This window comes from Ammospiza caudacuta, chromosome 14, assembly GCF_027887145.1.
Source record: "Ammospiza caudacuta isolate bAmmCau1 chromosome 14, bAmmCau1.pri, whole genome shotgun sequence".
Lineage (NCBI taxonomy): Eukaryota > Metazoa > Chordata > Aves > Passeriformes > Passerellidae > Ammospiza > Ammospiza caudacuta.
Genome location: NC_080606.1, coordinates 12,082,220 through 12,097,615, shown reverse-complemented (window position 1 = coordinate 12,097,615; position 15,396 = coordinate 12,082,220). Strand labels below are relative to the sequence as shown.

Here is a 15,396-nt window from a genome sequence, read left to right as displayed (position 1 = left end):
CCTCCCTGCCAGCCACCTCCTGTGACCACAGCCACAGGGACAGACACACCCTGGCATCCCCAGGAGGCTGCTGCCCACTGGGACAGGTGTCCCCCCTGTCTGCTGCAGGTGTCCCTTCCCAGGCAGGGCTGAGCTTGCCCTGACAGCTGTGCTCAGGGGTTTGCTGAGGGGACAGCCAGGCCACCAGGGTGTTCCCCTTGTCCCTGCTGCAGGTCCCTGAGCCCTGCTGTGACTGAGGGAGCTTGCACTGTGGCTTGGCTTGGTCCTGCTGCTCCCTGGGTGGCCCTGGCTGGGGAGGCAGGGCAGGTTACTGAATTTGATGCTCTAAGTGACAAGCATGTTTGCATTCCTGAGGGCATGCAGGCATGATTTTAGCTGTTTTGGGGGGATCATGTAGAAGTAGATGTGTGAGCATTGCAGGTCACATTTCCCAATGAGGTTGGATTCCTAGTTGGGCTCTGATGGATTTTCTGATCTTCCAGATAGCACCTTGTGGTGGGAATGCCTGTGGGACCTCTCCTCTTTGCCCCACTGCTTGGGATTATGGCTTTTGGAAGAATGTAATTCTATCAGTCCAGTTTGGTGAGAATTTGCCAAAAATCCCAGATGTTATCAGGGGAGGGGTTAGATGGACACAAGCAGTCACATCCCCAAGAAGCGTGACAGCAAAGTTCCCATCGGTCTAGGAAATGAGGTTAAAAATAGACCCCAAATTCATTCCCACAAATACTCTCAGGCTCAGAATTCTGGCAGAATTTCTGCTGAGGCTGTCCAGGCTGGAGCTTAGTTTGTTGCCCTGCCCATCTGATCCCTATGCCATTTCGTGGTGTATCTTCTAATATTTGCTTTTCTCTTGTGAAGTTTCCCTCAGCATTTTTCAAAGGAAGGGTGAACATGTGTGCTGCCCTCTGCTATGAGATCCTGAAGTGTTGCACTTCCAAGGTGTCCTCCACGAGGAATGAAGCCTCTGCTCTTCTGTACCTCCTGATGAGAAATAATTTTGAGTTCACGAAAAGGAAAACGTTTCTGAGAACACATCTTCAGGTCAGTGGCTGGAGAAAAGCTAGAGACAGGACACCTCAGATTGAATGAACAGTTACAGCAACAGAGCTCTGTGACCTCATACCTGCAGAGGATCCTGCCATTGCCATATGGACCAAAATCCTCCTGCTTTCCAGGCTTTGCTTAATTCCAGTGACTGGTCCAAGCACCTTTAAGTAAAATAATTGCCATCAAGTACTCCAAGCTGTTGAGTTTTAGTGTATCAGACACATCTCTGTGCCAGAGACTGGCTGGGATGGGGTGGAAGGGACAGCTGCCCTTAAGGCAGGAGAAGGGATTTCCTAGGAGCTGCTTTTTTGGCATTGGTAGTTTTTGAAGCAAATGTAGATACCATGGGGGACAGATGAATACTCTCTGGGTTGTAAAGAATCACAGAAGAAGGTAGCTAATGTCTAAACAGGGATTCATATTAGAATAGTTGGATTGTTGGTTCTGCAAAGCAGTTTGGTCCTCTGGGGAGTGTCTGTCCTTGGGGGATGTGAGAGCTGAACCACAGCACCAACCACTGCTTACGTGGTGGAAAAGATGTGATGCTTTCCTGTCAGCATTTTATTAACTGTGACCTTAATAAAAGCCTTTTATTAGGGCTTGTTTAAATAAAGCTTCTACCTTGTCCTACAGATAATAATTGCAGTGAGCCAGTTAATTGCAGATGTGGCCCTCAGTGGTGGGACCAGATTTCAGGACTCCTTGCTCATCATTAACAACTTTGCAAACAGCGACAGGCCCATGAAGGTGAGTTGGAGATGTCACATCCCTCATGTGCTGTCAGCCATTGATGCAAGCCTGGGGACAGACTCCAGGAAACTCTGTTTAAGGGTTGGGCTAATGACTGGAACTGTGATTTATAGGCTTGTAGTAGGCTGCATTTGCTCAGTAAACAAGTGTTGTGCCAGCAGCAATTGGACCAGCTGCTCAGGCAGGTCGTGCTCCAAACTTGAGGCCTCACACCAAGGGGAGGGAGCTCAGCAGCTCAGATTGTGCTTTGCCATGTTCTGCTTGCCAGATTGTCCGAAGAGCTTTCCAGGAACTCCCAGTTTTGAAGGAAATGACAAGGGAGGGTCTGGTATTTCTGTTGCCTGAAGGTAATAATTAGCAGGATTTTGTTTTATTCAACTAAGTGTCAGTAATGTTAAGAAAGAGCTCTTTTGTGGAGATTAATGGTTGTATTTCTTTGGAAAATAATTGCCTATCTTTGTGCTAGAATTAGTGGCTTGTACCCCATCCATTGAGCAATTGCAACGTGCTCCATTTCACACAGAGCAGCTGCCAAGGCAGGATAGGGGAAATGGAAAGTGTTTTTACAGTTCCACGGTTATCCTGTGACCTAAAGGCTTAATGGGAGCTTCCATTAGGTGTTTAGTTGTGATCTAACAAATTTATAGATAGGATATGCCTGGCGAAAACCTCAGTTCTTTTCTGCACACAGATGTTGGTAAAGATTTTACTGAGCCATACTTGTAATTTACATCATGAAATGATCATGATATCAAGTTTTTGTGTTTGTGTAAGTGCAAGAGTACAGGAGAGGTTTCAACACACTGGAGAGAATGCCATGCACAGCCACAGCAGCAGCTGGGCTGCAGGAATCTGAGGAGAGGGAGCATAAATCAGGCTCATCATGGAGGGGAGAGAGCTGAGGGGGAGCCTACCTGCTTCTTTCCACAGCAGACAGTTTATAGAGGCATATTTAGACTCTTTTCAGAGGTGTGGAGTGCAGGACAAGAGGCAGTGTATGCAAGTTGCAGCAAGGGCAATTCCAGTTTTGCTTAAGAAAAAGTTATTTCCCAAGAGCACTGTGCAGCCCTGGGGCAGGGCCTAGAAAGGAGGTGGATTTTCTGTTTTAGGAGATTACAAAACTTGGCTGGACAAGCCTTGGTCTAACTCAATGTTGGCCTAGTTCTGAGCAGGGGATCAGATCAGAGCACATGCTTCTCTACTACATTCTTGTGGTGGGAAGCTCTACAAATGCCTTCAGTGCTTTAGGAATTGAAGACAGACCACATCAGAGCCTAACAAGCCAGATGTTGAATGACATGAAAAAATACTGCAGCCGTGGTTCGTGGTCTCATCCAGAGATCTTTGCATGCATGGAGCACTTGTGTGTTGCTCTCAGAGCAGCTCCTCAGGATGTCAGAGTGGCAGCCTCACTGCAGCACAGGAACAGCCAGCCTGGCACCCTGGGCACAGCCTGGAGAGATTGGCCCTGTGCATGGCATGACTGAAGTGCCTCTGAATGCAGCTGGAACGCTGCACTCTGTGTGCAGTGTGAGTTCAGTAAGAAGAGTTAATTAGCCTTATCTGCTGTGTTCTCAGTGTTCTCAGATAAGTGAAGTTGGCTGAAAGGGTAATTTTTGGCAAACTGTATTTTCTGTATCAGCTTCTAATTCAGTTTGTTTCGTCTCAGGCAACAGCTTTTCCTTCCGAAGTGAAAGATTTGACGAAGAGAATCCGCACAGTGCTCATGGCCACTGCTCAGATGAAGGAACACGAGAAGGACCCAGAAATGTTGGTGGATCTCCAGTACAGCTTGGCCAAGTCTTACGCAAGCACCCCCGAGCTCCGGAAGACGTGGCTGGACAGCATGGCCAAGATACACGTGAAGAACGGGGACTTCTCAGAGGTAATTTGTGCAACTCAAAACTGGTGCACAGCAGGACACATGTACAGATGGCATTTTGATAATGTCCCTTTGTGCTTTGCAGGCAGCCATGTGCTATGTTCACGTAGCAGCCCTCGTTGCAGAGTTCCTGCACAGGAAGAGTAAGTGTCTGCTGCTTGGGAGACACGAGGAGGATGATGGTGGGGTTTGGGGGTGTCAGAATCTTTTTAAAGAAAAGGCTCTCTCAATTTGGTAAATTGTTATTTTATAAACAAGCTGAAAAGGAAAAAGAAATCATTGCATTGTATAAAGCTAGAAGATGATGAGTAGTTTCTAAGAAATGACAGTTGTTCATACCTGTTCACTTAGACAGCCACGCTAGCGTGGTGCTAAGTGAAATAAGAGCTGACACATCATGTCTTGGTTTAAATGTTCACTTGTATTTTACATTAGGAAATGCACTCACTGGGGAAGGCCATGTTAAAAACTGACTCAATATGATCATCAGAATTATTACTATAGGCAGTACAGAAAACTGTAGAATAAAACAGTCAAAATTCAGTCAAGAAATGAGACTGTAGCCTAACCATACACATATGTAAAGAACAATCAGAAAAAAAGGAGAGTTTTGTGGCTTAGTGCAAAACAGGAAGGAAGGACAGAGCTGTGTGTTCTCAAGTTACACCACATTGCAGGTTTTCTTTTAAATACCTGTTCTGCAGTTGATATATTGACCCCATTTCTCATTTCCATTTAAGGGAGTAATTGTTGAAGTGGACCCTTAACATTTCAGAAAGCTAAGGCTGCATGAAAGCTGATTGCCTTGGCTGGAAAGTCCTTCAGTGCCCTGCTCAGGGGGATTGGAGTCCCTCCAGATTCTGTACTTTGTCTTGGCAGAGTGGGAAAAATCAGGACTTGTTCTTGTAATATATATGCACGTTTCACATGGCTGCAGAGAGCGGGGTACTGAAAGTTTGCAATGTTTTATTTGTACACAAAGGCTGCTTACCACAAGTAGTGGTAAAGGAGAACTCCTAAAAGGGAAGAGGAACAAGTCCAAAATAATATTAAATTAGGTTTGAACATTGAGTTATTTCTGTTACTGGCACTCTTTGCATATACAGAGGCTGGAATGATTCAGTAAAGGCTGAACTACCCAAAGCTTTGGTGTACCTTACTGTGCTTCCTTGCTAGGAGTGTACAGCTCTGTGTGCTTACCCCCCAGCTCTCCAGCAATAGCTGGGTAGGAATAGAGTTACTTTTCTTGCTTGGTAGCTGGTGCTCTGTTTTGGGTTCAGTGTGAGAGTAATGTTGACAGCACATGGCTGCTTTGGTTGTTTCTCAGTAGCATTTACTCCAAGCCAGGGACTTCTTCAGTGTCTCGTGCTGTGCCAGTGAGGAGCTGCACAAAAACCTGGGGAGGAGAATAGCTGGGGCATCTGACCTGAGCTGGCCAAAGGGATATTTCACATCTCTGAATGTCGTGCCCAATGCATTTGCAGGGGGAGTTACTTGGAAAGGAGGCCAGTGTGGGAATGGTTTTGGCATTGGTCAGTAGGTGATGAGCAACTGTGTTGTGCATCACTTGATTTTCTCGAGGTTTATATGTCTCTGTTATTATTATTTCCTTAGTTTACTTTGTTTCAATTATTAAACTGTTCTTATCTCAACCCATGGGTTTTACTTCTTTTCCCTGATTTTCCTCCTCATCCCACCAGGGCTGAGTGGGGTAGTGAGAGTGTTGTTGAGTGGTATTGATTTGCCAGCTCAGGTCAAAGTACAGCAGCATGACACATTTGAGATAATTCCACTAATCCATTTGCTTTTGTCTGCTGCAGAACTGTTTCCCAGTGGATGTGCTGCCTTCAGGAAGATCACTCCCAACATTGATGAAGAAGGTGCAATGAAAGAAGATGGTGGCATGATGGATGTACATTACAGTGAGGTGAGGTCCTGTGCTGTAGATAGGAGGATGGGAGGATATTTGATATCTGGTTAGGATTTAGTTTTAGACTTCATTCATATGAGCTCTAACAAATTGCAGTTGTGCACTGCTATGTGTAAACAAGACTGTTCCACTCCAATTTCCCAAGGGAAATCTGCTCTGGAGAATTTTCTGCATGTGATTCAGACAGGTAAAACTGATGTAAGTTCTTGGTTCTGTGAAGGGCTTTTCTAGCACTGAGGCTGAAAAAGCAGCACCCCAACCTCTGCCTGCTGTGTTATGCAAACGCTGATGTTGCCAGCTCAGGGCAGCACAGCCAGGTGTGGTGTTTCCAAGAAGGGGCAATACAAAGTCAAGCTCTGCAAGGGAGAGGTCATCTTAGGGTGCCCCTGGAGTTAGGGCTGTTCTGCAGCACACCATGATAGCAGAACAATCCAGAAACCCTGGCAAGGCCTTGGGGAAGTGGGTAGCTCCTCCCATGAGTCATGAAGCCTCACAAGAACTTCTGCACCATCCCTGTGCAGCTGCCTTGCTTTGGCCATGTGGCTGAGCAAGGTGGCCCTGCAGCCCAGCTGCCCTTTCATCAAGGCTTGAGGATCCTTGGCATCACAGCCAATACTTGTTCCTTGGGTGGGTGTGTTTCTTAGTCACACACCTCTGATCTCCAGTGCTGTCCAGTTCATACTCTCCCACAGTTTTTGCAGTTTCCCAGGAGAGTAACTAAACATACTTGCTGGCTATTATGCTAATGGCTTATGAAGAATTAATGAACTTATAAAAAATAACTTGTCCTTTTTCTTCTTCTTCCCCTTACCCCTCCCCAAAATTTAGAATGCCTTTAGAAAGGCCGAGAATACACAGTGTTTAAACTTATGTAACTGCAATTACTTATTCTGGGATCTGATAGAAGTGTCCGAAGTTAAAATGGTTTTATTTTCTAATCTGGAGTGTTAGTAACACCACCCATTTGGCGGCTGTCACAGGAGGTCCTGGTGGAGCTGCTGGAGCAGTGCATAGATGGCCTGTGGAAGGCAGAGCGTTATGAAACAATTTCTGAGGTTTCCAAACTGATCATTCCCATTTATGAAAAGCGGCGTGAATTCGAGGTGGGTATTTTCAACTCGTTTGCATAGAGCAGGTAATTTTCTAGACTGCTGAGAAATAAAAAACAGGGGACTTTTTTATTTTTGAAGTTATGAGTTACTGAATTAGTGTCAGTAAAGCACACACTGTTCCTCATTGGTGGTTATTAAAGAAATTACTGAAAGCAGTGATCTGAAAGGTATTTATCAGAGCTAATGGGTGACTCATGACTATTTAGTGAATAATTGCCACCTTCCTTCCTGTAAAAAAAACCCTTTTGTCATTCCATATGCTCATTGAAGCTCTATTCTTTTTGAGACCTGAGGTTTTTAAGGGTTAAAACCAGAATGAAAGGACAAGATCTTGGGTACTTCAGTGGCAAGTGGAGAGGAAGGAGGGAGGCTGTTCCCAGCCTTGCTCCTTTTCCCATGTGCTGTGACCTGTGCTTCAGCTTAGTGCTGGTCCTCTTTCCCTCCCTCTGTATGACCTCTTCCCCTCCCATCCAGCCATAAAACTGAACCTGGGAGGAGGGGGGAAAGCCTTACCTCGACCTATTTTTTCATTGCTAAAGCTGTTTTTAATCAAAAAAAGACTTCCTGGGTAAAATATTGCCAGCTACTCTGTGTGTGAAAGCTCAGTCAGGAAACACCCTGAGACACCCAGTGCACTGAGCCTTCTCTCCAGGGGCAGTGCTGTTCCTGCAATCTGTGGTACCTTACAGAACCTGAAGCATCTACTTAAAACCAAGTTTTTCAAACAAGACTGCATGAGTTCAACCTCTTTAGAAGTTAAGGTTTCAGTCCTCCAGAGGATTGTGTTCAGGTATCTCTGAAGCTTCTGGTGTTAGCTAGAATGTGCTGCTTGGAAAATCCTGCTTTCCTCATAATGTTAAAATCTGATTTCCAGAAACTCACCCAGCTGTACAGAACACTCCACGGAGCCTATGCTAAGATATTGGAAGTAATGCACTCAAGGAAGAGGCTCCTTGGAACCTTTTTCAGAGTGGCCTTTTATGGACAAGTGAGTATACACACTGGCTTGCCAGCTGCCCCTCACCAGGCATCCCGGCCCAAGAGCTGCTGCTCTGTCAGACCTGGAGTTGAAAAGCTCCTCTGGTGCAGCCACCAGTGTCTACATGAGTGTTTTGGTATTGCACACTGGGGATGAGGGTTTGTATCTGTTTCTAGGAGCACTTGATTTATTATAAAGTTTATGATTCTGCCTGTAGGCTTTTCTTAAAACAACTCAGCAGTTAGGAAATGCCTTAGTGGGCTCAGAAAATGCTGAGGATTTTTTGTAATTATAGTTATTGTAGTTACATAGACACAATCTAGTGTGGATAGTCTATAAATAGTAACAGTATATAACTATAACCATAGTATATAAACAGTAGTAGTAACAGACTTTTTTTTTTCTACAAAAAAATGCTGCTTCCTTCTGGGTACTAGCAGAGTAAAAGGTTATGAGAGAAGCTGGAGGCAAAATATCTGTCAATGTTGATTACACACATGTAGAGATAGGTAGTGCTAGTGTTACCTGAGGTAGCTGAAAAACTGAGTAAGATCTGGGGCTCAGAGTCCCAGGAAGTGGCATGATCTTATCACAGCTCACTGAAGTCTTCTGAGCTTAGAAGCAGTTGTGGTTTTATTTTTTTTCTCCACCTATGGCAGTTAATAAAGTGTGATACCCTCATGTCCTTTCTGTCTCTGAACAACCTGCTTCTGCTTGAGGACTCAACCAAGGGGAGCTGCAGGACCCCTCTTTAGAAAACGCCATATACATTTTATTGGCCTTGCCTTTCCTTATTCCTTCTTTTCGAGGAGATGATGAATACCCCTGAAACCCTCATGGGTTTGTACCTTTGAATGTCACTGTCACAACATACCACAGCAGTGACTTTTGCTGCAGCAGACATGCATTCTATATTTACCCTCATCTTCCCTGTAACTTTGGATATGTAAAAAGTAAATAAGGTTAGCAACAGATAAAAGGAAACAACTGCTGGCTTATTTTTCTGGAAGTTGGAAATAACTGGATCAGCCCTTAAAATTGAGCTGTGTAGCATCCCAACAACCAGTACTTGATCCAGTTTTGCACTTTGAAGCTTTTCTGGCTTTATATTCCAGCTACACACAGATAGCTTAACGCTGTGTCACGAGTTCTAGCTGGAGCAGTTCACCAAAGCATGAAGTTCCCATGCTGTTTCCATTATGGGTAAGACTGGTGATGCAAACACAGCCTTTGATGTGTTTTGGTCTCCATTTACAGTAAACACACCAAATCCCACTTCCCTGCATACAAGAGGAATTAAAGCACAGGAAACCCATTTCTTTTTTTTATTGCTTAAACTCTCTTGCAGCTTACACAAATTCTTGAATTTTTGACTGTTCCTGTGGCTCTGCTGTCAGGGCTTCCTCATCTCACGTATCTCTCTGCTCCTTCTCTGTACCTTGTTTTTGTGGTTTTTTTCTCCTGCCTATCTCTTTCTAACCTTCCAAAAGGTCAAATGCAGGCCAAACCATCTTCCACATAGTTTAGATTTCTCACTGGTTCTACTCAAGTAGTGATGCATTGTGTTTGTGTTGGTTGAAGAATTTTATTTTTTTAGATCATTTTTGAAGGAAGCTATTAAACAGGCAAAGTTCAGTGAGACTTTATGAGCCATAGTCTTCCAAAACTTTTTGGCTTTCTGAAATGTTAGTAGAAGCTTGCTTTACAAACATCAAATCCAACATAAAAGTTTTCTAAATTAAGAAAGACAGCTATTCCTCACTGGTTTTTTTGTTGGTTTTTTTTTTTTTTTGTGGTTAATGCCAGACATTCTTTGAGGAAGAAGATGGGAAGGAATACGTCTATAAGGAGCCCAAACTGACAGGCCTCTCAGAGATCTCCTTCAGACTTCTTAAACTTTATGGAGAAAAATTTGGGTCAGAGACTGTAAAGATTATCCAGGATTCTAATAAGGTAGAGTTAAACTGTGGAGGTGCCGGAGGATGGCAGAGCATCCCTTCCTTCTGCCAGTGGGAGGGGGAGAATGAGCCCTCTCCTCCACCCTCTTACCCTATTGCCCCTGGCATCCTCCTGCTCCTCGGTGTGGAAATGTTGCACAGCTTGACCAGTGCTGGTGCTGCTGTGGCTCCCAGGTGTGAATTCTGACTGGAAATTGCAATCCCCACTGCACTGCCTTGCTGAAGGCATTAGAAGCCAGCACAGAACATCAGTCACTGGAAGCAGAGTTACTTCTTGTTGCTTTGATGCTGCAAGTCTGAAAGAAAACCTCTTGGGGCCTTGCAGCCTTCTATGGAATACTTATTTATGCTCCCTGCAAGAGCTGTGCACACCCTTGGGCTGCAGTGGGATTTATCTGGGCAGTGCTGGTGATCCCAAAGCTGGTTTAGTGCAGGCCTGCAGGTTTGGCTGGCCCAGCACTGCATGAGCACTGGCTCATGGTCTGGACACTTTGTGGCCACATTAAAAGGACTGAATGGCTCAGAACTGTGCTGCCTTGATGGATCAGGGGACGTGGCTGCCTGCTGCAGGAACAGCTTGTTTGGCACCATGTCATGTATTTCTTGTGCCACACCTCCTTGTCTTATCTGCTGGTGCATGGTCTAGACATACCAGCTGAAGGCAAAAGGAGCATTTGGCATGTCATTGGCCTTCCTGCAGTGAGGGCAGATCAGCGGGCATTTATTTTAAATCAAATCCCAGTGAATAGATTAGTCAATTATAACTTCTTAACCTTTGCTCCCCCTGTGAGTAACCCTCTTATTTCATAGGTCAACATTAAAGACCTTGATCCCAAGTATGCCCATATTCAAGTGACTTATGTGAAGCCCTACTTTGAAGACAAAGAAATGTCTGAAAGAAAAACTGAATTTGAAAGAAATCATAATATCAATAGATTTGTGTTTGAAACTCCTTACACTTTATCTGGAAAAAAGCATGGCAGTGTGGAAGAGCAATGCAAAAAAAGGACCATTCTAACTAGTAAGTACAAATGCCTGAACATGAAACAATATCAGTAACTATTAGGAGACCTTTTCGAGCTCATGAAAATATTCAAGAAGTGTGACAAATTCTCTCAGCTCAATCAGAATTATGAGACAATATTCTGGTTGGGAGGGGGAATTTACCTTGTGTTTTTTATGTGCACATTTTTACAGATTAAAAAACCATCCTGGTAAATTATAGCTTTGTTTGGGATTTCACATCCCCAGGGGCAAGAATCTGCCTGTATATGTTCTATGAAGAGTACTCCTAAGTGCTGCATGACTTCTCAATCTATACATTTCTTTTGCTGTTTCTGCTAGCTTTGAACTCCTTTCCATATGTTAAGAAGAGAATTCCAGTCAATTATGAACATCAAGTTAATTTAAAGCCAATTGATGTCGCTACTGATGAAATAAAGGACAAGACAGCAGAGCTGCAGCAACTCTGCAGCTCTGCTGGTGATGTTGACATGATCCAGCTGCAGCTCAAACTGCAGGGCTGTGTCTCTGTGCAGGTCAGTCTGTTTGATGTCTGCTCACAATTGCATTTACATGCACAGCTCGGGGTGAGGCATGGTCACAGCACATTTACTTTCCAGAAATCATTAACTACCCAGGCTTCAGGGCTGCCCTGCTCCAGCACAGCCTCCCTGTCACCTTCAGTGCTACACACACAGCTGGCTCATGGGAATAAACATTTCCTCCAGTGCTGTTTACAGTGTCAAGTCCAAGTGTAATTGCACATTAATTAGCCATAAGTAACTGCTGAAACATACTCAAGGTTATACTGTAAGGATCAGGCACAAAGAGCTTTTTGTGAGTCTGCCTTCTCAAGCTGGATGAGTGACCTTAGGACTCAGACCACGCTGCTTTTCCACACAGAAATAAGAGGAAAATATGAGGAGACAATCTTAATATCTCTTTTTATCTCAGCAGGAATTCTAGCATAAATGATTTCTTCTTTCATTCTAGGTTAATGCTGGTCCTTTGGCCTATGCCAGAGCTTTCCTAAGTGACAGCCAGTCCAGTAAATATCCTGCTAAGAAGGTGAATGAGTTAAAAGAAATGTTCAGGTAGGATTTCTAATGTAATAAAAACCAGCAGCTGGCTGGAAGATGGTACCTGCTCTGATTATGTTTTTGTCTGTCTCCAAACTCAGCAGATGCTGTATACTTAAATATGTCTTATAAAGATCCAAGTCTCGTGGGGTTGTGGGTGCTCACACATTTGAAAAAAGCCAATGAAATTATATATATCAAGATATATGTTCCCAAGTCCAGGGCTGGGCTCTCCATGAGGAGATTTGCCTGAACACTTGCTTCAACAGTTTCTGTGAGTTTTTGAGATTATCACATAAAGTATGTTTGAAAACCAAAGATCTGACAGTCCAGGGGCTCAAGGGTCTTTGATATTTTGTATTGTTTGCCAGTTTTTCCAAGGGGATTTTTTGCTAGCTAATGATGAACTTAAAATACTTTAAAGAAAATCCTTTCTCAGTTTATGGAAGAGCACTGATCTTGTTTCTGTTGCTAATTTTTGAAACTGTATGACTTGCGCAGGTGTTTTTCCAATTTCCGGACCTCTCAGGTGCAACCAGCTATCCACCAGCCCCTTCTGTGCTGGTGGCTCCCATTTCACCCATTTCTCCATTCTCATTGTATGAAGAAAGCAGCATTTGGGCCAATCCCATTCTCCTTCCGTGTACTGAGTGACCTGGCAGTCAGGGAGCAATCCCTGAGAACATGCCATGCATGGTTTTACTTTCCAGCCTTGCAGTGCAAACACTGTCTCCATTTCAATTGTGAATGTATCTTTATTGAGCTTTATAAAAAAGGAAAATATGTGTGTTAAATGAAGCAAAGGAACAATAACAGATCTCAGAAAGAGCATTACAGTTCCCCATGGTGTGAATTTCCTTCTGGAGGGTGCCTGACCTCTGACAGCCCTGCTGTGTCACGCACACCCAGCCCTGCAGGACTGGCTGTCCCACCTCCTGGGGATCCAGGCTCACAGGAGCTCCAGCAAAAAGCCCAATGCCTGTGTTGCAGTCCCTCTTCATTCCCTGATTCCCTGGGCCAGGGATACCCCTGGAATATGTCTTGCCCCAAACACAGCAGAAGAGGGGGTGGGAAATACTGAGGTTTGCCTGTCTGTTCAGTTGCTTGCTTTGGTAGAAGACTGGGTTGTTGTAAAGTTCTTTCCTTTCCTCCCCAGGAAGTTTATCCAAGCCTGTGGAATTGCTCTGGAGCTCAACGAGCGTCTCATTAAGGAGGATCAAGTGGAGTACCACGAGGGGTTAAAGTCAAACTTCCAGGATATGGTGAAAGAGCTTTCTGACATCATCCATGAACAGGCATGTACTGCACATGGGGAGCCCACAGAGGTGGCTCTCTGTGCTGGAAAACTGACTAAGCTGAGAACTGGCTGGGAACTGAAAATGTGATCACTCCTTGTGTTCTGTAGCTAAATATGAACGGGCGAGTAAGCGAATGTGAAATTAGGCTGTAGAGTTGGTGGGTTCCTAAAACTGCTTGCTGTTGACTGGACATCTCAGCCTGATGTTGGTATTCAGAGTGCTGCAGGGTGGAGTCTTCAGGACACACCACTGCCTGCCATGGCCATCAGAAATCCTGTGCCATGTTCTGCATTGTATTTGAAAATTATAAGGAGGTCATAGGTCAAAGTTCTCTGGCAGAATTTCCATTTCCTCGGTTATAGCCAGCTTATGGGTTTTTTTAAATTTTATATTTCCTTATATATGTTTTCTTACAATTTTGGCCTAATGCCAACATGCCATTTCTATGCGCTGTTAAAATTCATGCTAGTTTATCTGATCTATGATTTTATGTTTTCTTGGATCTTTCTAGGAAAATACTTTTTAATAGTAGCATCAGAGAGGTGAGAGATTCAAAGAGCAGTTGTACTTCTATCTAGTGTTATGCTGTGAAATTAGATGAGAATTATATTTCTGAAGTAATTTCCATGCCTCTGCTCTTTAATGTTGCCTTCATTATGACGAAAGAAAGCTTGTAGAGTTATAGCATCAAGGATATGAAATCAACAATACAGACTGCATTGTGGTTCATACAACTTGAAATTTCAAAAGAATGCTTTCAGGATCTCCCAGTTAGTCAATATGCAGTCTATGTGTGACTATGAATTAAAGATGCAACATCTTAACTCACTAAAAATGAGTTGAGTAGTTAGTTGAGTAGTTGTTCACACTTAAGTGAAAAATCTACAAATGGCAAAATAATACAACTGCACCAGGCTGCTGTTTCTAAATGAGGTTGATTTACAATGAAATAATGCTTATGGGAATCAGAGTCTTGTTATGGAATAGTACAATATCATTTCAGGGCAGCAGTCTCATGATGGGGATGAATTTTGTTGTAGGAATGTAAGGGTGGATCCATTCAGAGTGACTGCTGCATTTCTGTTGCTTTTGTTAGATTCCCCTTCTATTCTGCTCGTGGCCACCATTGTTTTAGGGGGCAAACTATTGATTTTGCACATTTGCCACATTGGTTTTTTCATTGCCACTACCTGCAGAGAGGCTTGTTCACAAGAGCTGCCACCTGCTTACTCTGTTTGCCAGTGCCAAGACTTCTAATTTGCATGCAGCTGCTGAAACTTTTGTGGCTTTTGAATTTTGCAATAGTCAAATCAAAAACAAATCACTCAGTCCTGCACTGTCAAAGTACAATAGCTAAGATTATTTTAGCACAAAGAAGCATTGTTAAAACACACCCCCTGCTACCTCAATAGATTAATCCCCTGCTGTGTTGTCTTTGCTTAACGGGCAAAGTATGACTGAAATGTCCAAGTGAAGGTCTCCCTTGGAAGGATATACTTTTCACTTTCTTCTTGTAATAGCTCAAAAGGCAGCTTAAAATACTGTGTTTATGAACACTGTTCTTTATAGTTCCACAACATGATGATGTACAACAGCTGACTTGAACTTTTCATTGCCATCAAATGACCTAATATCTAACAAATTCATCCTAATGCAATAAGTTTTTTTTTCTTATTTTGCAACATTACTCAGTTAAATGTGAAAAGTATAGTGCATTAACTTAGGGTTCTCGCTGCAAATAGCATATGCTTTTCTAAGTATTGTCAGTGTCCTAAAGCAGCACAGGCATTGCCCTTTGTTTGAGATGCAAGAGCAGATGGTAATCACTGGGTCAGCCTGTGACCTATTTACAGATCTTTTAAGCTACAATGTAAACACAAAAAATTTATAAACTGCAGCTGAACAAGTCCAGGAAATTCCAGAGACTGGCAGAAAGCTGGATTTCCAGAGGCTGTTTATGATGGCCAGTGATCTCAGTTTCACTACTGCAATTTCAAAGTAAACTAACTTGACTGGTGAACCACATGGTGAAAATAAATGCACAGTCAGCTCTGCCATTCCAGCTGGATCCTGTGCTGTCAGGGTGTCCTTCAGGCTGCAGAATACAAAATGTGGACACAGAGGGAGTGAGTGTCTTTGGGATTTAGCTGCATGTACTCCCCATGCTCACAAAAAACCTATTAGAATTCTGTTACTGCTGAGACATAATAAAAAATTGTTATACAGAGAACTGTTTCTTTTCCACAGTGCATAGTTGTAACTAAAAGTGATCCAGTAATACACAGAATGGTGTTTAAATTAATGCTACAGAAATCACTAAACTATTCTTCTTTCTCATTTCTTTGTTACGCTGCCT

The 15,396-nt window shown here is 43.5% G+C and overlaps 1 protein-coding gene across 2 annotated transcripts in view; it reads left to right on the top strand.

Annotated features, from left to right (window-relative positions):
- Positions 1-15,396, top strand: part of DOCK11 (dedicator of cytokinesis 11) — a 79,255-nt gene that overhangs the window by 59,766 nt on the left and 4,093 nt on the right. For both annotated transcript variants that reach the window (XM_058814179.1, XM_058814178.1), the window contains 12 exons: positions 862-1,044; positions 1,684-1,797; positions 3,470-3,685; positions 3,768-3,825; positions 5,503-5,609; positions 6,593-6,715; positions 7,599-7,712; positions 9,510-9,656; positions 10,472-10,682; positions 11,006-11,199; positions 11,657-11,757; positions 12,899-13,037. In XM_058814179.1, coding sequence (XP_058670162.1) covers positions 862-1,044; positions 1,684-1,797; positions 3,470-3,685; positions 3,768-3,825; positions 5,503-5,609; positions 6,593-6,715; positions 7,599-7,712; positions 9,510-9,656; positions 10,472-10,682; positions 11,006-11,199; positions 11,657-11,757; positions 12,899-13,037 — 1,707 coding nt within the window. The remainder of the gene's footprint in view (positions 1-861; positions 1,045-1,683; positions 1,798-3,469; positions 3,686-3,767; positions 3,826-5,502; positions 5,610-6,592; positions 6,716-7,598; positions 7,713-9,509; positions 9,657-10,471; positions 10,683-11,005; positions 11,200-11,656; positions 11,758-12,898; positions 13,038-15,396) is intronic.